Source organism: Onychostoma macrolepis, chromosome 18 (genome assembly GCF_012432095.1).
Source record: "Onychostoma macrolepis isolate SWU-2019 chromosome 18, ASM1243209v1, whole genome shotgun sequence".
NCBI lineage: Eukaryota > Metazoa > Chordata > Actinopteri > Cypriniformes > Cyprinidae > Onychostoma > Onychostoma macrolepis.
This window is the reverse complement of record NC_081172.1, coordinates 10634765-10658494: the sequence shown is the minus strand read 5'-3', so window position 1 is coordinate 10658494 and position 23730 is coordinate 10634765. Positions and strand designations below refer to the sequence as shown.

The following is a 23730-nucleotide window of genomic DNA, read 5'->3' as shown; positions in this document are numbered from 1 at the left end:
TTTCAGCTCGCAGATCAATAGCTCCTTTTACCTGTCTGTATATAAACTGATCAGTCTTCTCATCAGCTGTTTTAGTACTGAGAGATCAGTTCGAAATGATACATTTGTGAAGTCTCCTTTTGATTTATGCGGGATGCTGTGCTTTCAAGTGCCCGGTCTAACCCTGAGATCCGTCTAATTAATATTACTAAGAGTGTTTTAATGCCCTTGGCTATGATCAATGTGTGTAGCCACTTGTGCTTGAAATTATAAGTCAGGTACCGCAGTACTTCCCTGAATCCTCTCTCTCTCTCACACACACACACACACACACAGACTCTCACCATAGGCTCCCAGTTCTCCTCGAAGTGTCTTTCCTCGCAAGTCCCTGATTTCCCGATACAAGCGGTGTTCTTTTTTCCGCTGTGTTTGGGCTGTTTGGTAATGTGGTGATTAACGTGAGGGTGAGGAAGTTTGCTCGTTTAATCAGGGCTCAGGTTTGATGTGTTGTCTCTTAGTTTAATCACTGCCGCTAAGCACACTGGTTTGATGTGGACGGAGCCGCTTAATAAAGCACTATCTCCTCCGCCTTCATCAGCTTTCTCACTTTGTTCTGCCTGTTCGAGTGCCAGTTAGAACTCAAAAGTGAATTTCTTTCAGTTCATCTTTTTTCTTTGACAGAATGGGGACTTTTACAGTTTAAGGTTTAGTCCTTAAACATGGACAGAAAGCAAAAAGTTTTTTTTTGTATTATAATATATTATAATTTATATTTTACATCATAACATTTATTATTATTATTATTCTACATATGTTAAATGTTCCAGAGTGCCATATTTTTTTCCTTTTTTTTTTTTTTTTTTTTTTTTCATTAAATTTACTACAAATGAAATTGTCTGCTGACATTTTGCCGATTTAGGCAATCCTTTTTCTGTGTTCAGTTCTGTGAAAGATACATATTATTCCTCGTATAAGATGAAGAGGTTGAGCAGAAACTTTTTCCACACCATTTGATGTCTGCAAGCAGTGATGCGGCGATTTATTCATTTAACCAGAGCAGTAATAGGAAAGAAAATCATAATTCAGACTTACATTTAAACACGAAATGTAATTGGAATTTTAAACAGAGGAGCCCCTTTGTACAATTATGATTAAAGGAAAATTAATTGTATGAAAATGTCGCCACAGATATAGAAAATTAGATCTAGCAAGGCCCGGACTACATTCTAAAAATATGGCGTATGGGATCGATCTTTTTTACTTTTCTCTCTCACACGTCCTTTATTACTAAGGTCCAAATCTAAGTGTGTTAATTTTATCTGAAATTACAGTGAACCATGCAGGCGTGGAAGTCGAAATTAGCCTAAAGATGTTTCATTTACAAAGACAGAAACACTTTGTCAGGGAGCGATTGTTTCCAAGCATTATCTCCGCCTCGTTTTAATTGCTTTGGAAGTGAAATTAACAGAATTAGAAAAATTGCCTTTGCCTTTTTCTACAAGGCTCTTTATTCACGGGTATTGTTGTGTGCTTTGTATAGATTATAGGCCTCTTTGTTCTAGGAAGTGTAAATATATACGCCTCCAGTCACGGCTTTAGCTCCGAACAATCCCCTCTCTGTTCATCACAACTTAATGAAAATTAATTTACCAAAAACTGTGGTAAAATCCAATTTTCCAAGCCCTGGTAATTTTGCGTTAGATGCAGATGCGTCAAATAGTGGGTGTCCTGGTTGAGTTAAGTGCAGTGAGAATGTGCTTTGGTGAATTTATGTGATTTTTCTCAGCTATAGTTTTTCTCATCTTAAACCTCATTAGAATAACAATACGGCTGGCAATGGTTGAATTAACATGCAAACCGCTGTGGTGTCCACTACAGCAGCCCTTGTCTATCACGTATCGCATTATAATATTCTTAGAGAGCTCCTTTTATTTTATGGCTTGTTCTCTCTAAAAATAAAATTAATTTAAACTGATTTTATGTTAAAAAAATGTTTTACACAATTAGTGTTATCACCAAACTTAACCTCCTGGAAAGGTTTTTTTTTTGAAGATCAGCTAATTAAATAGTTTTTTTTTTTTAAAAACACCAACGTTTGGTTATCTCGTCATGGTTGGAAAATGTAAGGTTTTGTTCAACTGCTGCCAACTGGGAGTGTATCGAGTTATACAAATGAGTTAATCATCCTGGCTAGTGATACAACACACACACTCGCACACTGTGTTCATTTACTTCCTTGTGGTCTGAGGCTCTGGGATTTCCAACCAATTAAAGCTGTAAAAGGCATGTAGCAAGAAGGTTTGAAATGAATCAGAATTTTCTTTCTTAGTCATTTACTTTATCACTTTTTATTTACAGAACACCCTACTTCCTTTAAGACATTAACAGGGTATATTCGCATTATCTAAAGCCTCTCAGTTGAGGCTTTGGCATGATATGGGATCTTTTAAAAGGCCTTTTAATGTCAGACGACTTTTATTTTATATTGCTCTTCTCTCTCTCTGTTTTTCTTTGCAGGCTCTATTGGGGATCTTAATGGAGGTGAGGATCCATCTGATGATGTAAGCATGTCAGGAGAGGAGGGCGGAGCTTCAGACCAGGAGGACTCTGCAGAGTGTGACGGTTCAAGTCCACCTTCATTTACACCACTTTATAACGAAGGTGAAATGACGCATGCTAAACCAGCTGTTGTATGAAAACCATCAGAAGCTGCCCAAATGTTCTCAACAGTGTGTTTATGGTCTGACATAACCTGTGTTGTTTTGTGATGAAACAGTTTTAACACTGATGTTTATTGATAACAGTATTACATATCTCGCTTTCATCTGATCACCTGAAAAATGGGTACATTTTTTTTTTAAAGAGTCTTCATGCTCCTTTTTTCTGTACATCAAGCTTCAAAAAGGACAAAAAAATACCATCAAAGCACCCTCCATGAACTTCTGGAGCCATGTGATAGATTCTTTGAAGTACAGACTGAAATTTTTCACTGAAAATCTGCTGTAGCTTTCAAATAAATGTCATTGGACATGCCATTAACGTTTGATGCTGCTGTCCATTCTGGCACAATGCATCTCAAGTAACTGACTACAGAGTTATAGTGTGGAATGAGTCATTATATTAGGTAAGGCATTAGGGCTGGGCAATATGAGCAAAAATTCATATCTCGGTATTTTTTGGCTGATGTGCGGTATACGGTATATATCTAGGTATTTTGTATTTGGATTAAACAAATAAAGTGAATGTAAGCATGAAGGCATATATTATGTGCAAAAAGGGTTAAAATCACATTACATTCTAACATTGTAACATTGCAATCTAAAAACAAAAATAATGCTTTTAAAGCAGAAGTTAAATTTACTAAACTAAAAGTGAAAATAATAAAAAAGCACAGACTAATTGAGTAAAAAGGCTATTTTGATTACCCCATTACACTTTACAGTTAGTGCTATCATACACATACACTTACTTGTCGGTTTAAAATTCTACATATGTCACATTTATTTTCCAACTACAAATATTTCAGCAAAATGTATATTTTAGTCAGAGTTATTGCGCTCTGTCTGTTTGGCGCGCATGTGCGTGGCGGCGCTCGTTCTGAATGGTCTGTGAAGTTTAGCGGAGAATCGCAAATCAAAAACTCACGCACTTCTGACTGCTTTCTAACATTTACAGATGGAGAATATACCTGTGAAATGTAAGTTATGCTTTAAGGAAAACAGCACGTCTCTTGTCAGCGGCACACGCAGCCTTTCTGTCAGAGCCGCTTTAAACTGAAACTATAGGCTACTATATCTTACGATTTTTTTTTTAAAAGCCCTTCATATAAAGCCTGATACATGTAGAGCAAATTGTGTATTATGCACTTTCTCCGCAGCAGTTCAGTCTGTGTCCTCCCTAGATATTTTTTTTCAGATGCGCTCGTATCAAACTACTTATATCAATATTAACGGTATTGCTTCATACCGTATCGCTTATAAAGAATATATCGATATATCGTACAAACTCGATATACCGTCCAGCTCTACAAGGCGTTATATTATACTATTTTTATGCTATTTTTTTTAGCAATAACATTTATATTTGTGTAGTGTTTTTATATTTTTAAACTATATATATTTGACCCTGGACCACAAAACCAGTCTTAAGTCGCTGGGATATATTTGTAGCAATAGCCAAAAATACATTGTATGGGTCGAAATTATCGATTTTTCTTTTATGACAAAAATCATTAGGATATTAAGTAAAGATCATGTTCCATGAAGATATTTTTTACATTTCTTACTGTAAATGTATCAAAACTTAATTTTTGATTAGTAATATGCATTGCTAAGAACTTCATTTGGACAACTTTAAAGACGTTTTTCTCAATATTTTGATTTTTTTTTTTAACCCTCAGATTCCAGATATTCAAATAGTTGTCTCTCAGCCAAATATTGTCAGATTGTCCTAACAAACCATACATCAACGGAAAGCTTATTTATTCAGCTTTCATATGATGTATAAATCTCAATTTCGAAAAATTGACACTTAAGACTGGTTTTGTCGTCCAGGGTCACATATATACATACATACATACATACATGCATACATACAGTGTTTCCCACAGGATTTTGTGAGACTGTGGTGGGTGGACCTCGGTCCCTCTAAGGGGGTTTTAGAGAGAGAAAATTTAGAGTTTTAAAGTTAAATTCATCTATGTGGTGCACTTTGAGAGTTCAAAATTAAGAACTCCAACACAGGTTCACTGTGCAAACTTAAAGAAAAAGCTGGTGAATTGACATGCACTTGAGGTTTAAAGGGGGACTCAATCCTCTTTTTAGTTGTGATATAGTGTCTCAGTCTAAATTACACTCACACCGGTGAATTTGGAAGCCAAACAAATTAGAATATAATGATAATAATAATAATTTTATATTATTATTCCTATGACAGTAATAGCCATATATTGGAAAACAATTAAAGTGTAAAATAAATGAAAGTGAATATTTCACAGGTATATTATTTTACCTTATTCTACAGTAGGGAAATTACAATACTTTTGTCCTAATTTCTACATGTGCAAGCAGGGCCTAAAACTAACTTTTTGCCACATCTGCCATTTTAATCACGATACAAACAAAATTTTCTAGTGACTTGAGAAAATCTACCAGCCACAAATATTTTTTCCTGGCCATTAAAATGTTTTTGCAGTTGCTGCTACCACAACTACTAAAATTATTTAAAAAGAAAATGCCATTTGAAATTAGAACCAACCACTGCATTTTAATCGCAATACAAACAATGATGCTACATGTAGATGTAGCATGAGTAGTTTTTTTATTTATTTAAATTTGATTGTATCATGTCAACATTTGAAGCAAAAACAGAATTGACTGACTTCAGCTTTGTGAAATTATGCTAAAACCTGCATAAAACAAAAGCAGAAGACATTTCACTCTCTGACAGCATTACGCTTATGGAAGAGCGGTGATAAGAGAGAAAAATGCCATCAAAACTTCTCTTAAGTCAGTTCAGAAATAGATTCATATAAACCACCACCGCAATATTTATATTTTTCATCCATCCAAGAGTGAGCTTGCTCTGCCTGTACAATATTTTCTTTGTTTGTGTCTGTTAATTTTAGTCCTTGCTTGCAAGAGATAAAACTATTAACTTTTATTTTGGCGGAAACTAGTTGTGCTTTTATTTTGGCGGAAAATTCCAGCTTCTGTGAAAAGAGGTTTACAAACACGTCTCATTTAAAATCTAATTAAATCTCATTAAAATGTTGCAAATTATGCTGATGTGAAAACAAAACGTAACTGGTGCCTGTTGCGTTCTCAGATGCACGCTAAACTCACAGCACATTCAAAAACAGACTTCACTGTGAACGGAGCCGCTCTGAGAGAAAAAAACGATTACGATCTGATCGCGTGCGCAAAGTGCGCACTTGGCTTTGAAATACACAGCGCAAGCAGGCTAAAGCACAAATAAATTAATGTTCACCTTTTATTTGTATTTAGCCTTCATACAAACAAGAAATGTGAAATCACTGTCAAATAAACATCTCAGACTCACCTTATTAATATTAATATCTTTAACTTCAAACTATAGGCTAACATACACTACCAGTCAAAAGTTTTTGAACAGTAAGATTTTTGTTTTTTAAAGAATTCTCTTCTGCTCACCAAGCCTGCATTTATTTGATCAAAAATACAGCAAAAACAGTAACATTTTGAAAAATATTTACCATTTAAAACAACTGTTTTCTATTTGAAAATATTTAAAAATGCAAGTTATTCCTGTGATTTCAAAGCTGAATTTTTAGCATCATTACTCCAGTCACATGATCCTTCAGAAATCATTCTAATATTCTGATTTGCTGCTCAAAAAACTATTCTTTGAATAGAAAGTTCAGAAGAACAGCATCTATCTGAAATAGAAATCTTTTGTAACATTATAAATGACTTTATTATCACTTCTGATAAATTTAAAGCATCCTTGCTAAATAAAAGTATTAATTTCTATCATTTCTCTCCCCCCCCCACACAAAAACAAAAACATGTTGCTGGAGACGGATTATTATTGAAAATGCAATCTGAATCTCTGCCAGTAGGAGGCGCTTGAGGGCGGTAGAACTAGCGGTTTTCCCCAGTGATGGCTGTAATCTAAGCAGCTCTGCTCCTGAACGCTACTTTATCAGATAAAATGAAAATGCGATCAAAACTATTCTGAAGACAGTCGGTTCCCTTCAGAGATACATTCATATAAATCACCCACGCCGCATTTTGATTTTGAAACTTGCAGTGCTCATGTTTATTCAACGAAGTCAAACGCCACAAATAAATCAATGTATTGCACATTAGTAATGTATATCGAAATATCAGAAATGTGTTTAAAAATCATATCACCGTTATTGAAAAAAAATATATCGCGATACATATTCGTCGCAAGGACAGTCTGGCACTTCTGACTCACAGCCTGTAAGTATGTTTTCATGTTTAAAGAATTTGCCACTGACTATTCAAACGAGAGTTTTGAGCAGTATAGAGTAGCGCTTGTTGTTTGTCATTTCTCCGAACACAAATGCAGCCATGGTAATGTTTACGCGGCACAATGCAACGCGACGTGTAAAAAGGCAGTATAAGTTATTATAATCAGTAATTATGTCCCCACTGAATGCAACAAATGCCTCATTTATAATGGATTTTATTGTTTTTGTCTCGTCGCGCCGGCACACGGCAACACAATTTGGTAAGGGGCGTAACATTTCCGTTACACGCTTGAGGTATTGGGCCAATCACAACGCACTGGATAGCTGGCCAATCAGAACACCCCTCGCTTCTCAGAATGATGAGCTTTGTAAAAATCAACACGTTTCAGAAAGGCGGGGCATAGAGGAGCAACAATAATGTACAGTATGTGGGAAATAATGTGTTTTTTTTTTTTTTTACCTTAAACCACATAAACGCATTGCATTACACCAAATACACAAAATAATGTTCTTTTTAGCAACGTCATATGACCCCTTTAAAATTATTTAAAATAATTCAGACATTGATGTATTTGGTTTGGTTGACTTGTTGCATTTTCTATCTGTTTTTCCAGCCGCACGACATTTAAGTCACATTTTTAGTTAAGATTTCTGTTTTTCCTCTTCTTTTTTTTTTTCCTTCCTTCTTTTAATCTGGAAAATTCCTGTTCTTGTGAAATTGGGGACTGAGGAGATAAGAGCCGGTTCGTTGGCTGCTTTTGATAAACGCATGGAAATTCTGTCAGGTGCTAATCGTGACTAGTTTAGAGATTGCCCTGTTTTGTTTGTGCGCGTGTGTGTGTGCATTTAGACATACGAGTATGTGGTATTCGCAAGTTTGCATTCGAGGTGCTATTTGTCATCCTCCTATTTTCCGGTGTGAAAAGAGGGTCTATGTTAACGTGTTTCTTTAGCTCTTTTTTTTTTTTTCCCTCTATCAATCTCTCGCCCCCACCCCTCGGGGCTCCACTGTTGCCCGGTGCTGCTATTATCAGCCTCTGTAAATCAGCCGTGTTTGACGAACCTGCTCTTTCAACCTGCGATCAATACCAGGTCTTTATCAGGCCAGCAGTGGCTAATAAAGGCAAGCTCCCTTATCCACCATCTGGGAGAGAAAGAGACAGGCGATAACCAACTGATAACTGCTTCAGAAAAACACTCAGCCAGTCACAGGACACACAGTGCCGATAACCACCTGTAAAACATAAATATAAACGAAAATACCACCTTTTAATAATCATTAATGGCAGGGCGGCTGCTGGTCTCCACGTAAAAGGGTTGGTCTGAAGCGATCCGAAGAAAGATCTGATGAAGTCCTCGTCCGTATCAGCAGAGAAGCTGATAAACCTTAAGCAAAGATGGCTCCGTGTTCCCGAACACCTTTTGTTATCTCAAACCCAGTGAGGCGGTTTGATCGCGGGCCTGATCTGGCTTATGTTTTCGCCGAGGCTGAAATAGTTAACTGGATGGAAACATCTTAGCTAGCCCCACTTTGGGGCACCATGTTGGCCTCAGAGATGATACAGTCGAGCCCTTTGTAACTTACAAGAAAAGAACTTGACCCTGCCACGATGATCTGTTTGGGAAAAAGAACTCTCAGAAAATTGACTCTAAAAAATGAGGCCAGCCAGAAAGAATGGAGCAAGTTGGGTGACTTTGCCCTCCAGGTGTGACGAGGGAAGTTGCTGTTATCAGATGAAAGGAGGTTGTTGGGTTGGGGATGCGGTGTGTGTGTGTGTGTGTGTGTGTGTGTGTGTGTTTGCATGTGCTGGTAGACTAAGGAGACTGTCGAGGAGCCAGGATGGTGGCAGCACCCATCCACCCCACCCTCTTTTCCTGATACCTGCCGTCTCTGCTCAGATGATATGGGAGATTATATTGATAATATTAAATGCAATAACTGTGGCTCCAGCTCCTCTCCCCACGCTGAGCGCTGCTGGATAAAATCAATGTGCCATTCAATGTGATTTATAGCTGAAAATAATAGGGCTTCTTAGGCAGGGAGGGAGGCGCGTCACGGGACGGCATGTGCCGGGACAGGCTGAGAATGGCGGTTGGGCCTGGGTGGAATTGTCGGGGTTGACGAGAAGGGCGTGTGTCTGTGTGATTTATTTAATGATGAAGATCTAATCTTCAGCCTGTTGCATTAATAACGGCAGCTCTGACCTGCGTCACACAGACGGACATTTATGGCCGGTATCGATCGGCAGCTATCGCTGTTTATCGCCACGGGAATGCAAGGGTAAACATGCCCTTTGTGCACCACAGATGAGCTGTAATCGAGGTGGGGTGAAGGGGGAGGGAGTTGGGGAAGGGGAGAAGATGAAAAGTGGAGTGTGGGAGAGAAGAGGACAAGAAGTCATGACCGTTTACCCGTATACATGCAACAGTGGCACTCAACCAACTGAAAGAGAGGAGAGACTGCTATCAGCAAGGTGATCGCTTTGATCAAAGAGAATAACTAATCATTGGCATCAATGTCTGGGAGATCTGTACTCTGTCTTTCACACTGATGAAAAAGATCGGACTTAATAAAAGGAAGACGCTGGCCGTCTGTTGGCAGGGGTTTCCAGTTCTCGCTTGGTAAATCAAAAGGGCTCGGGTGTATACTGAGATGTTGTGTTGCTGAATGACACAGGCCTCTCTTTCAGCCACCTTTGATCATCAGAGCAAGACCACCACGCTCATTTGTTGAGTATTGGAGAACTGTACAACATAAAACATGAAACATCACACTCATGATCCAAAAATGACCAATCGTTTATATAAATAATAATTAAAAGGAAAAATATTGATATTATGTTTAAGGTTTTTATCATTTCATGTTTTATGATTTAAAATGATTAACTACCATTTGGAAGTTTTGGACAGTAACATTTTTTGCTTTGAAAGAAGTTAATACTCAAGTTAATAAAGTGATAGATTTTACAATATTTATTTTTTAAATAAATTCAGTTAGAATGCAATGATCAAAACTATTTTAAACACTGATCATAATTCTTAATAAAGTTTCTTGGATCACCAAATCAGCATATTAGAATGATTTCTGAAGGACCATCTGACAGTGAAGATTGGAGACCGCTTTGCCATCACAGGAAAAAATGTTTTAAAATATATTAAAATAGAAAACAGATATTTTTAAATTGTAATAATATTTCACAATATTGCAGTTTGTACTGATTTTTTTTTTTTGCTTTGGTGAGCAATAAGAGACTTCTTTCTTTGATCAGTAGTGTGCTGTTATATGACACATGATAATATTGCTTTAAAAAAAAAAATAATTAAACCAAAATAATTTTTATGGTTAGTAGTAAACCTTTTCTCGCAATCACACACCATTGGCAGCTGTGACAAATGTTATTGTGAAAGTCATGGAAACAGTTTGTGATTAAACAAGTAATAACACAATCATAAAATAAGTAACATACAAAATAATCTCTAAAAAGGGTGACTGGGACTCTCAGCATGAAGCAGATCACTCTAAAGTGGACTAATTTGCAATGACTAACTAATTATTAAATTTTTTCATATATATATATATATATATTTTTTCATATGTATTTTAGCGATCATAATACAAAAACTTTTGTCTGCAGAATGCTGTGATTGACCAAACAGAACAAGTACCCCAGATAATATAGCACAAATTAAATTGCACAAACAAACTTTTTAGAACTGGACTAATAAGTATGTGTGATGCTGTTTCCCTTACAAATTGTTCCATTGGCTTTCCACAGAGCCAAGAACCCACGAGTCCCTGGCGGTGCCGGATGAGAGTGAGGAAGATGAGAAAGGACCAAAACACTGTACAGAAGATGAGGAGGAGGAAGAGGCAGATGGGGAAGGGGAATCCCAGTGGAACGGCCCAGGTCAGTCTCTGTTTAACTGACGCATGACTCACTGGCTCCTCAGGAAGGGCCAGCTGTACTCATACTGTCAGCTTGGCGGCCATGAGACAATATAGGCCAGGACTTTATCAAGTTTCACATTCAAAATAGAAATGATTCAGTCTGAACTGCCTGTAAATTATGGAGTAACTACTGTCATTCTCGTATCACTTTGGTGAACCAACCGTACACTTCCCAACACTTAGTCACTTTTTCTCAGTGCTGCAAAGGTTTACCACAATCCCGTGACATCACAGGCACATCTGAGAATTCAGCCAGTTCAGATAATCTTTCGATGTGCGTTCCATGGAGCCTCATTAAACAATGCTTTAACTGCAGGGTCAGATTACAATGTTATCATCTAAATACTTGACTGGTTAGCTTAGGAAAAACTGGAGTTTCATTTATTGACCACACAATGTATCAGAAATGTAGTAATTGTCCTGTTTTGCTGTAAGATAACCAGTGCAAATGAATCATACTAAGCTGTTTTACCATTGAACACTTTATTTTCTCTGTTTGTGGTACAAAGCAGCTGAAAAAAACAAGAATGTAATATAATAATTATTTATAATAAATAACATTGTATAACAAAATTTGAACTGATGGCATTTTTAAATTGATCCTGTTTGGTTGCCACTGCATGTTCAATCTGGGTCCTGACTAGTCTTTGCTACTGGAAATAAAGAAGACATCTTAGACCAGTCTAAGGTGATTTGTTGGTCTTACCTGGTCTGTTTTGGCCACTTTAAACAAGTTTTCAGTTCAGGTTTTCAACCTTGGTGGGCCTTATTCTTTGCAACAATGTTCCTAGTTGTTCGCCAATGCCAATCACTCTGTTAAAGACTCAAAATTGCAAAAGCATGATAATAAGTATGCATCAACCTCTAGGATGTTTTGTGTGTTATATTCTTGCCCTCAAACCGGTTGTATAAAATCTAAAACATCCTTAGAACTTCAAGACTTTACTGTACTCGCTGTAAAAACAAACTGGGAATCTTTAATATCGGCCTGGATAACGTAAAACGGCTTTTTCTATCGTTTTTCTCCATCTTTTTCTCTCAGGACCACACGGCTGAGCAGTACAGCTTATAGCGATAGTGGGGATCTAGTAGAGTATGACATGATTCAATATGCAAGGCATTTTCTTTATCTCGAATATTTAGAAATCGCCTAAATATGTGTGTCTCCCTGTGTGTATGTGTGTTTTAATTTTTCACGTCAAGGATGTGTTTATTATCGTCCTGTTCCAGCCTGTCCTTTTAACAGTAATTGGAGTGATATTAATTGCTGTGCGGTTGCCGCTTGATGACAGCGCTGGTGATCTGAGCGCGATAGGCTTTTTTTTTTTTTCTTCGCAAACTAACTGCCAGGAGAATGAGGAAGAGGGGGAGAGAGAGAGAGAGAGAGAGAGAAAGAGAGAAAGAGGGGGGAGCAGGAGAGAGATAGGCCTTCTATCAGTACTGGAGCAGGCGCTGCCTTTATCAGGAGCACGATTGGCAAAAGGGAAACTTTGACCGGTCTGAATTTTTCCCTTATCGTCATGACCCCCCCTCACACCACCCCACATCCCACCACTGGTCTCTCCATCACCACTAACACCCCCTGACGAATGCAGACATGCACTTCTTCCTTGTTTCTTGTTGTTTTGGCCCCTCAGCATCAGGAGTGTGTTTGTTCTTGCATTCGTTTAGTGTATGTCACCTCTTTCTTTCCTCTGGGAAGTGAATGTTGGGTTGTATGGAAAAAACATTTTATCTGGGACTGTTTGCGCTCCTCCCATTTTTCACTGTAATTAGTGTAGTTCTGGTGTTAACGACCAGACTGATTCCATTTAGAGAGGACTGAGCCTTGTTTGATGATGTCACCTCCTGTTTTACCTCTTTCTCTAGGGTTTTAGGTGATGGTCTGAACTGAGCTGGACGATGACATCATTGAATTCAATAATGAAATGCCTTTAACTGAAAATCGAGTGTTTAATCTTGTCATTTTACATTATTGACACTATTTTCCTATTCTAATATTGGAAAGTTGCTTTGACACAATCTGTATTGTTAAAAGCGCTATATAAATAAAGGTGACTTGACTATGAAGGTGTAGTGGCAGGCAAACCCATCATTTCTGCATATTTTTTTCAGTGTCTTTGTCATTCTGAATACATACTGAATATATCTCTGAAAGTGTTTTCCTATTTCTGTTTAACCTTTCGTATGTTGGCCTTATGCTTCCTGAAAGTTCTCAGCTGGCAGGTTCTCATCCAATGTCATTCTTATCAGTTTGCATAAAGCTTTATTGTATACGCATAGACAAACACATAGATAAAAAGATAGAGATAGAACATGGGCCATAAATAAACAAGTATGCTTATTTATATGTTCCTTATCAGCTGTAAAACTCACATCTTTAAGAAATGCCAGTATATTGGGCATTTCTTATACAGTTTGAATTCTGTATAAAAAGGAACAGCATTTGAAATATATTAGTCTTTTAGCGTATTATACAACTATTTAGAAGTGTCACTCGAATATATTTTTTGAATGCTTAAAAAAATGTTATCAAAGGATAACGCATATCACAATTCGACGACTTCCGCAATTTAATTTGCACGGGTGGTCTATCCGTCCTTTAAAGCATCCGTACGCAACGTCCGTGGAGAACTCTTGCTTGTTGTTTGTTAATTGCTTCTGTATCTTTATAGAATATTTTTCAGGGTGGGGTTCTGTTGAATGAATTGATAGGCAGTGGTGAGGCAGAAGTGTCAGGAATGGGTTGATATGGCAAAGCAGCTTTTTAATCTATAACGTGTCCTGCTGCATGATATGCAAAATAAATTATGAAGAAAAAAATTATCTTCAAAATGACCTTGCTGGCTGGAGGGTTTGATATTTTCCTCTCTGCTTAAAATTCTTGATATGCAAATGGCCGTCACAGTAATCCCTTCTAGCTGGCGGACCGTTGCTCCTTTTTCCCCTTCTCCCCCTCTTTCTTTCTCTCTCTCCATCTCGCTTTCTCTTTTAGAGTTTCACAGGATGGAATTAGACCTTGACTAAACTAGCTTCGCGTATAACGGTCCTGCTTGCCCAGCATTCTCTCCCCAGCAGCATTCCTTATCCACACAAGTTATTCAAATTACTCCAATAAAGCATTATAATGGCAATGATAATAATGATTATTATTATTTACCCGGTGTGGTGGGATTTTATCATATTTAATTATAAAGGATCGGAGGGAGCAGCGTGTGCATATTATCAGTGGCATTTAAATGCTGATAAATTATTTGCGGGTGCTGGAACTGGCATTGATGAGAGGGCTGCAGGGACGCTGATAGGTGCGGAGGTGTTGGCCAGGTTTTACAGCGTCAGCAGAGAAGCAGGAAAATCTGCATAGACCTCCTGAAGAGTCCTGAGCGCTGGAAAATTAAAAACATATCAGCACAGCTCAGAAAGGGGGAGAGAGTGGAACTAAATTTAAAAAGAAATGTATTTGCAGATGTCAGTCCAATGTCATGAAATGTTCCTGCAAATACATGCACACACATATTGGAGGTGTTGCTGCAAATATATATTTTTTTTATTGTATTATATATATTTGTGAGTGTTTATATTATATATTCAAGTTTTTAAAAATTTAACAGTAAAAGTCATTGCACACCGAGTCCGAAATGTTTGCATGCGTTTTTTCATTTTTTCGTATTCCTCATCCTTTCCTATCCAAATGCTTGCTACGGATGCGAAAACGCAGAAAATCGAACCTGATCCAAATTTTTTTATGATGGACGAACGTTTCGGAGGCAGTGTGTAAACCTGATTGACACACCGTGAGGTCGTTAAAAAAATTATTTTTTAACGTGCGAAAATTTCTGACTAAAATTTCTGACTCCATGTGTAATGACCTTAACTTTTAAAAAGTATGTTAAGTTGGCACCGATAGCCTTGGGGGCAGCGTGGCGACATATAGACCAATTTGGAGTAGACACCACAGTTACGTCACTTGCAGCTGTGCGCGTATAGCGGTGGCAGAAAAACACTGGTAACAAGTGAAAATCCATGGTATAAGAGAAAAAATTATTTTTGTGCCTTTGGGTGTCAGAATCGGAATGCAAATAATTTGTATAGAATACTGTCGTCCAAGACGCCATTTGTAACTAAATGCAACATTTTACGTGACATTTGTAACTAAACGCGACAATTTAAACGGACTATGGATGAAAACGGCTATGATTACTCTACTTTTAAAGTATAAATTTGATTTAAACAATAGCTGTACATAATATTCACATATGCAGTTCATAGGGAATGTATTGTATTAGCCCTACAGTTACAGCATGAAATAATTTTTAAACCTATTACTATTAACAATTTACATAACATTTATGTATTTTATATCATAATTCTGACTTTTTTTCTTGCAAATGCAAGTTTGTCTTTTATAACTTTTTTTTTTTTTTTAACTCAAAAATAGCCAGTTTGTCAATTCTGAGGAAAAAAATGCCAGAAGGGTTATAAACTCATGATTCTGAGCTGAGGGGAAAAGAGAGAATGATGAGTTGTTTTTACTTATCAGAATTCTGAGATAGAATCTCGGAATTGCGAGGAAAAAAGTCAGAATTTTGAATTTGCCTTTTTTAAAATTATTTTATTCCGTGGCTTCCATAGACTGCTATTTGAAAACCACATAGGCTCCGCCCACAAAAACGTCATCACCGTTTGCACACACCGAATTGGTCTATAGCGCCGTTGTGCTACGATCCCGCACCCCCCCACTTCGCTTCCTGTCACTTCTACACTGTCCTATAATAATAAAGTAAAAAAAAAAAAAATGCCAAAAATAAATCTAAAAAAACTACATTTAATTTTAATAAATCTATTAAATATTTTTATTTATTTATTAAGATTATTAATTATTATAATTAGCTATATTACTATTATTATTTACTAATATTTCATTAATACTTGTTTGTCTAAATAGAATCATTTTAGACATTGAACTTGGATTTTTCTTATTTTAGCATTTCAATTTTTTCTTTATACTTTTTGTAAATATTGTATACTAATTTTTTGGCCATTTTAAGGTGAAGTGTGTTTTTGAGTTCTTGCAAAAATAGTGATTGTTATTAAACGGGTTTCTCGAACACTTCCATTGGTTGGACAAAGAGCCCTGTCCCAAACCAGTATTGCTGTGTCAGGCTGATTGTGATTCTTAAACTAATAAGAGTATCAAAGTTTAGATATGTCACACTGGTTACACTTTTCACTGTAAAAAAAAAATCACACTTCAGCTTTAGATAAAATGAACCTAAAAACAATATTACTGTTCAAAGGAGTGAGCAAAATTTAATTATACAGTGTAGCACGTGGTAGTCCTTGTTAAACATATTTATATTGTTCTCAGGGAGACAAAAGCGCCTGCAGTCTGAGGTTTTATCAGACGTGTCTACAACACCCGACTGCAGGAGTGAAATTCACTGGCGAGTCATTCAATCTCATCCCTGGACCCATTGTTTCGCTGCTGAATGAGGAAGCTTAGATCAGAGCGCCGGAGTGTATGGATATAATATCCAATTGTGCTCCGCATTTCAAAGTTAATTCAAAAGATCATTCACAAGTTTATTTTGATCTGCTGTCACTCTCAATGGAAGGGCATTGGTGGCACTGATGCTTTGCTAGACCTTTGATGATCTATATCCTGCTGAACAAAGCTGAATTTCTTTCTTTTTTATTTTTCTTTTCTTTCCTTATAATTTCTTGTATGCCTTTGGGGCATAATTTAGTGGAAACCTGAAACCACTATGTTGGTCTCTGTTCAGACAAATTCAGCTCAGCCTAAACATGCTAATAATCTTGACATGCTGTCAGACTCATAAATTATGTGGTTAGTGTGGTTAAGCGGATTTGGGTTACACATAACAGTTCAAAATAAATACTAACCAAAAAAAGACTCGTACATAAACTTAAAACAAGATTATGATATTATATACACACAGATCTGTAATTGTGTACTGATCATGAATCTTCTGCCTGCTGTAAGAGCTCTTTTGGTTCTTTAGAAAAATAAATTTAGAGAGAAAACTGGAAAGTTTAATGCTGCAACAGGTTCATGGGAAAAAAAGGAGCATGATAGCAGGTGTTTTCAGAGAGCTACATAAAGTGCCATTGTACTGTACAACAGCACCTGGTATTTTGCCAAGGTACCAAACTTAATGTATTTTTTCTTCATTCCTGTGTCGGCGAGAATGTTTTGGCAGCACAGATATGCCAGAATGACAGCCTGGGAAGTTGATGGTTTTCAGTTATTCTGATTATCTTGCCGCCTTCTGCGAACGTTCATTATTTCTTCCTGAGATCCGGCTGTGGTCGTGCTGCACTATGAGGGTCTCGGGCGAAGCTTGTTATCTGAGACTGAGCAGAGCGGGACCAGCGTCAGACCGTTAACTTCCATTCTCAGTCGCTCTCACTTCCCCACGTTCCCCTCTTATCCCAGCACAGCGTGTTCCCCAGATTCCTGACCTGACATGTGGGAATTGTAATTTGTCTGTATCTGTTAATATTGGTTGTATATTGAATATTTAATTTGTGCATGCTCATTTCTTGTTTTTACATTTAGATAATCTTTGCTGCCATCTAACGCTCACTTAAAGTTAATCTTTAACAACACTAATAATTAATAAAAAAAAAAACACATTTAAATCTAATCTTCAGCAAATCACAACATTAATTTCCATATGTTGCATTATAATACTGCATATTAAAAAGTAAAGTCAATCATTTGGAATGTTAAAAGTAAATTTGGGTGATTTTATTTTTGAAAATATAGTATGGTATTTTACTATCTGCAGTTTATCAGTTATTAGCCATATCTATTGGTAACTATTAGCTAATGGTACGCTGTAAAAAAAAAAAAAAAAAAAAAAATGTGTGATTAAAACAGAGAAAATACTATTTCAGTTTTTCTACTTAAATTCCACATTTAATTTGCTGTGTTACCTGCTGTTTCTTTGTAATCAATAGTGAAATTTACTAGCAATTTCTGAGTTAAAACTGTTTCTACATTGATTCTTTTCAGTGTATTGTCCCAAAATGTAATATTGGCATCCCTGCTGCTAGACTAACATGTCTTAAATGCATTAAGAAGTTTGTTTTTGGTTTTTTAGCCACTTTTGGTCATGGTGGGCCAGCACAGCCACTGGTACATGCTTTTTTTCAACATCTGAAAGAAAGTGAAATAAGAAATCAAAATCGGTAATATCATAAATTAACAGTAACCGATGTCTTGAGTTTATCAGGTTATATTTTTACACCGATGAGAGTGGTTTTTTTTTTTTTTGCTCTTGGCATGCATCCTAAACACCTGCAGAATGCTGGAACTTTATTGTGCACGGTGGGCTGTGGGACAATCGTCCCACACTTGTGGTTAAACGGAGCTCAACGGCAACCTAATACACGTCACACGAAACTCTCAGACTGAAACAATTTATATTTAGAAGCATTGTGTGTGAATTACGCGTATGGCTCACACAATGATGATTGACTGTGAAGGAAGGGGCATTTATCTGTAATTAAGAACATACTCTTCCCTCTCTGTCTGTCACTCACTTCCCCTGTTGTTGATTGAGAGGTGTGGGCTTTAATCTAGAGGAACATTTCTCACTGCCGTCCCCTGCTGCTATCTCTCCAGCTGCTCCATGTGGCCCACGAACTGGCGGCAGCAGCCGGGACACTGCCATGCCGATTACCAGCCCTATCAGATGCCTGCGCTTTCCTGCAGTTTCCTGTTTCTTTCTCTGTGCCCCGCATTTCAGTTTGTCTTTTCTCCCTCCTGCCCTATATCTTCCCTCCACCAGGCCTCGACTTCTCTGTGTGCCACTTGCATCTGTCATTCGTAACTTGAAAACAGTTGAGCATTTTTAAATATGTGAGAAATATCTGGAGACATTTTATTTTGTTGAAATGGAGACCTTTGCCACATCTGCGTGGTTGTTTTGCATTGATATAATACCGATGGTTGGATTAAATCCAGTTAAATTAAATATTTGAATAGTTTCAAGTTTATTTCCCTCAGACATTTAGGCATAGACGGTTTCTGATTTCAGTTTGTTTTATGGAGTACAACAAACACATTTTTAAATGGGCAGTGGACTCAAACCATACTTAAAAAATGTAAGCATTTATTGTAAAGAAAGAAACCACAAGGACACTTTTAAAGTAAAACATACAAAAATACTTTATTACCTTGGGACTGGCTGGATTAAAGCAATTAGAAAAATGTTTTGAGAAAAGGTCTAGTATCATTTGTTTGCAGATTCCACTTGGTTTTATATTTTGTTATATAATGCAGTGATATGCATGCATTTTTTAAATGCGTGTTTGCGCCCACCAAAGTCGTGTTTTTGGCATTTAAATTCTCTCAGCCCTGTATTTCAGTGTAATTTCCCATATTTTCTTTTCAGAACTTAAATCCTTACACCGCTATCATCAAAATGTCCTTTTTTTCCAGCCAGAAGGAGTTGCTAAAGTAGACATGAAATAATTATTGAATTAATTATCAAAGTCACATACCGTACAATTAATTTGATGGCTTTTCCCGGAGTCTTTTCCCCTGTCTATGCAGCGAGAATGTCAAGAAACATTTTCTAATTAATTTATGTGTGATTATCAGGACGAGTTTCTGGAAGGTCCTCACTTTCAATTTGTGAAAGGGTAACGGTGGTGGAAGACAAGGAAAAAAACGCACACACACAAGATCAGGCCTGCAGTCATACAGAAGATTATAGAGCATCTATATGGTCTCTTAACCAGAAGACATTCAAATATATAAATTAATTAAATTGCAGCATTAAGGGTGAGAATTAAACACAAAATTATTATCCCAAAGCAATGTATTACCTGTTAAATATCATTTAAAGCCCCCATGAAATCAAAACTGGAGTTTTGTGGAATTTAGTTCATGTGCATTTGCTTTAAAGCTAATTATGTAGGCTAAAATCCTTTTAGAACATATATTTGCATTTAAAATGCACAATGTTTCTCATGTAGGATGACATTTTGGATCCAGTCAAAAGCTACCTAGAAACTAATTTCCCTGTAGAAAACATTTATGGCTGTGATGCAACTAAAGCCTACTGACCCCTTAAAATAAAGAGGAAGCATAAAGTTTATGTTCCTTTTCTGTAGATATCACCCTGTAAAGACTAACAGCACCTTTTTACTTGTCGCCCCCTGTTGGTTTGGGTGAGTGGACACTTTAGTGAGGCTAAAGTTAAACGATCTAGTATGATTCATCATACACCAATTTGTTTTGCTGTGTGTTACAGTCGTTATTCTCTTGATTCCTTGATACATTATCCTGGTCAAACATTATTTATACCGAAATATATTTCTATCAGACCTGCATTTCTGCTATAAACTCGCTTCAACACTTGGTCTCTATGGTGGAATTTAACATATAGCTCAAAGTCTTTATTTGTTTCTCCAGGCGTATGTCTTCAAAGCCACATCTTTGCAGGAGTGTGGAACGCTTTCTGTTTGAGCATAGTTCATCTTCCCTACCCCTTTGCATATTTTATGTTTGGCATCGGCTCTTCTCCAGGCCTTGTGTTGGTCAGATAAAAGTTCAGAAGTACAGTTAAGAGAAATTAGTTGTGTAAACAGTAGTAAATGTCAATGATAAAGTTCTGTTGAAGCTCATCTGATGAGAGTGGCAAGGCAGGTGTCTTATCTCCACCCAGCAAAAGAAGGGTAAAATGGAAATATACGATGCCTATCCCAGAAATTTGTATCTTCTCAACTGAACTCTTTGACCCACGGACGCTTGGGTGAGTTATCAGGGACTGTTTGTTTGAGTGAGTGAGTGAGTGAGTGTGTGTGTGTGTGTGTGTGTGTGTGTGTGGGTTGTTGATCACTCCTGTTGAACTACAGAATAACCACTCCTTTACACACATGCTTGCTGGCAAACACACTTAAACACTCTATTTCCACTCTGTATGGGTTAGGAAAGTGTGGGATTTGTCATTCAGCAGAGGTTAAACCCCACCTATTAGCGTAGGGTCGGAGTGTGGCTCCGATAAAGATTTCCTGTTGTACTGTGTCAAAAAATCAATGGCCGCGGAGCGATCTGCTCATTTGATATCAACAATAGTCTTTTTAAAAATCAATTAGTCCTGATAGAGAAGCCCAAGGAGCCACGGAAACCTGAATGGGGCGACTGGATAACTACATGCTCTTTTTAGCCAATAAAGAGGAGTCACTGGGGCTTTAAAAAGATGAAGTGACACAATATTGTTGTTATGAGAATATGAAGATCTTTGTTTGTGTTGGACTGATATTGAGTGTTTTTCAGGAACATCTCTAAGGTTAAAGCTAAAAGGGAAATTAAGTATCAGACCGTTACTTGTCAAATATCAAAATATATTGAGGGGAGAATTTACTAGGAGTGAATTGTGTTGTTTAATTGAATGCATTGTTTTTAGGGATTCGTTGATATTCAAATTCTGGCTGATACGGTTAATATTTAATAGCCTATAATTGTTTTTGTGGATATTATGGTGACAGACTCATATTTAACTGATAACGGATTACTTCCTGATTGTGCCGTTGAAACATTTTTTGTGAAGCTGCTTGGAAACAACATGTATTCTGAAATGCATTGGAATTGAATTGAATGTTGTGTGTAATAACTGATAAATGGTTGATATCAAAGTTCTATGCTGTTTGTCTAAATGAATAAAAAAAAAATCTAAAATCTGTCATTTTAAATGCTACAAGTGAAATTAGGTATCACAGCGTTATAATGTACAGTATGGAAAATAGATTTTTATTGATTTTGTGATTTTGTTTTTTAAAGATCAACTTTAAAGGAATAGTTCACCCAGAAATTAAAATTTTCTAATTTACTCATCCTCATCCAAGATGGATTTGTTTCTTCATCAGAACAAATTTAGCATTACATCACATGCTCCACAATGGATCCTCTTCAGTGAATGGGTGCCGTCAGAATGAGAGTCCAAACAGCTGATAAAAACATTACAATAATCCACACGACTCCAGTCCATGAAATTATGTCTTGTTAAGTGCTTTATGCAGTCGCCTCTGGCCAAAATATGTGTCCATAATTATCAAATATTGACTGATAACTAGTATGGTATCAATTTATCGGTATCTTTAGTTGTATTGACGTAAGATTTGCTAAAATAATAATACAACAGGTATCGACAGAGACATAATTGCAAAATCGGGGATGTTTGTGTTATGTAATTCTTCAACTGTTTATTGAATTCTTTATGTGCATGTGTGTGTTCACAATTCCTAGTGCCACAGGCCATCCTTTCACTGGATGTTGTGCGTAATAATTACTGTTTTCTCTTCTGGAAGTTTTATTGTTGTACATTGGCTTTTATAACTAACAGTCCGACTAACCATAACAATGGTTACAGAGTAACCCAAAATATCTTTGAAAAACAACCCTGTCATGCATACAAGAAGCACAAATATATTCGTTAAAAAAATTGGTCATTAAATGAGACTGTTGGAAATTTTGGATGCCGCTGATTTTTTTGGTTGGGTTCAGCTGAGTTGAGGTGAATCCTCCTTCAAAGGAAGTGTGTGGCTGTGATAACTCTGAGTATGACTGGTCGCACAAGAACACCCACCGTGGAGTGATTTGTGTTGCCTTCAGGGTGTTTACCACACTGCTGCTGCTCCAGAATTGCTCTTTTGTAGACCGTTTCCCTCTAGTACGTTATTATAGCTGAATTCAGCTTTCTGTTTCTTTCTTTCTTGTTTTGTATGATGGTGTTGCGTTAATGATAGGGTGATTTTCTTTTTTTTATATAGCACACTGGCTGCTTTGGTGTCTGTGGAGGCAGGCGTATTGATAAGGCTTGTGTGGACACTGCCAGTGTGTAGAGCTATTGATAAGAGCTGTGTGGACTCATCGCTATCGATAAGGGTGGCGTACATTTTTGGGAACCGGTCACGCAGAGCTATCGATAAGGTTGATGGGGTTATTGTAGGGGAGTTGCTATGGCCCAACACAAGGGCAGCGTCACGAGTGTGTCAATGTATTGTGTGGGAAAATGGTAGGGTTTTAAAGATAAGACTTCTTGGTCTTTAGAGAGGAGGTGTTTGGGTTGTTCATGAGGGTTATGGTTGTGAATTGTCAAGCAGAAGCCCTCGAAACAATTTAGCTTGATGGAAGCGTGCATCAGCATTGTGTACTTTAACACTTCCCTCTTGTTAAGAATGACCACAGGGTTATACAGTAGTTCTTTTTATTATTTACTATTAGCAAAATTATTTTAATAGATATGCTTAGATTAGAAGACATACAGTAGATAGGAGCTTGGGCTGTGGACGTAGGACACTGGACTTTAGACTGCTGATAGAGGCCCAGCCTGTCATTAATAACACCCCAGCCCAACCCAACCCACCACTGACTGATTTATAACTAATCATTTAATACTACCTTTTAGACAATTGCAGTTATATTTTCTGGTAAGTCTCACTCTGTGCCGTGTTTCTGTCCAGAATCTGTCCCATTCCACCCATGTACCCTTCTCTCTCGCTCCTGTTGCCCTCTCTCTCTCCCTCACGCCCTCCCCCGCTCCACGTCTTGGCTGTGGGAAAGCCATTTTATCAGCGTCTGTCTGTTGTTCTCTGGTGGGGATAGATACAGAGAAGATAGATGAGTGTTTTGACATGGAGAGTGTTAGACAAACACTCTTATCGGACCCAGCACTTTAGCCCGACCCCCAAAAGCGAGACTGGTGGGGGGGCTAAAGGGAGGGGGGTAGTTAAACAGAGCTACACTGGGATGAAGATGCTGGAACGGACTGGAGCACCAACACAGGTTGAC

General features: G+C 37.3%; 1 protein-coding gene across 1 annotated transcript in view; it reads left to right on the top strand.

The window, feature by feature from the left end:
* The window catches only part of zfpm1 (zinc finger protein, FOG family member 1), a 79481-nt gene that overhangs the window by 34421 nt on the left and 21330 nt on the right, over window positions 1-23730 (top strand). Inside the window, exons 2-3 of the mRNA XM_058750752.1 lie at window positions 2497-2640; window positions 10732-10863. Of these exons, the coding sequence (XP_058606735.1) occupies window positions 2497-2640; window positions 10732-10863 (276 nt within the window). The remainder of the gene's footprint in view (window positions 1-2496; window positions 2641-10731; window positions 10864-23730) is intronic.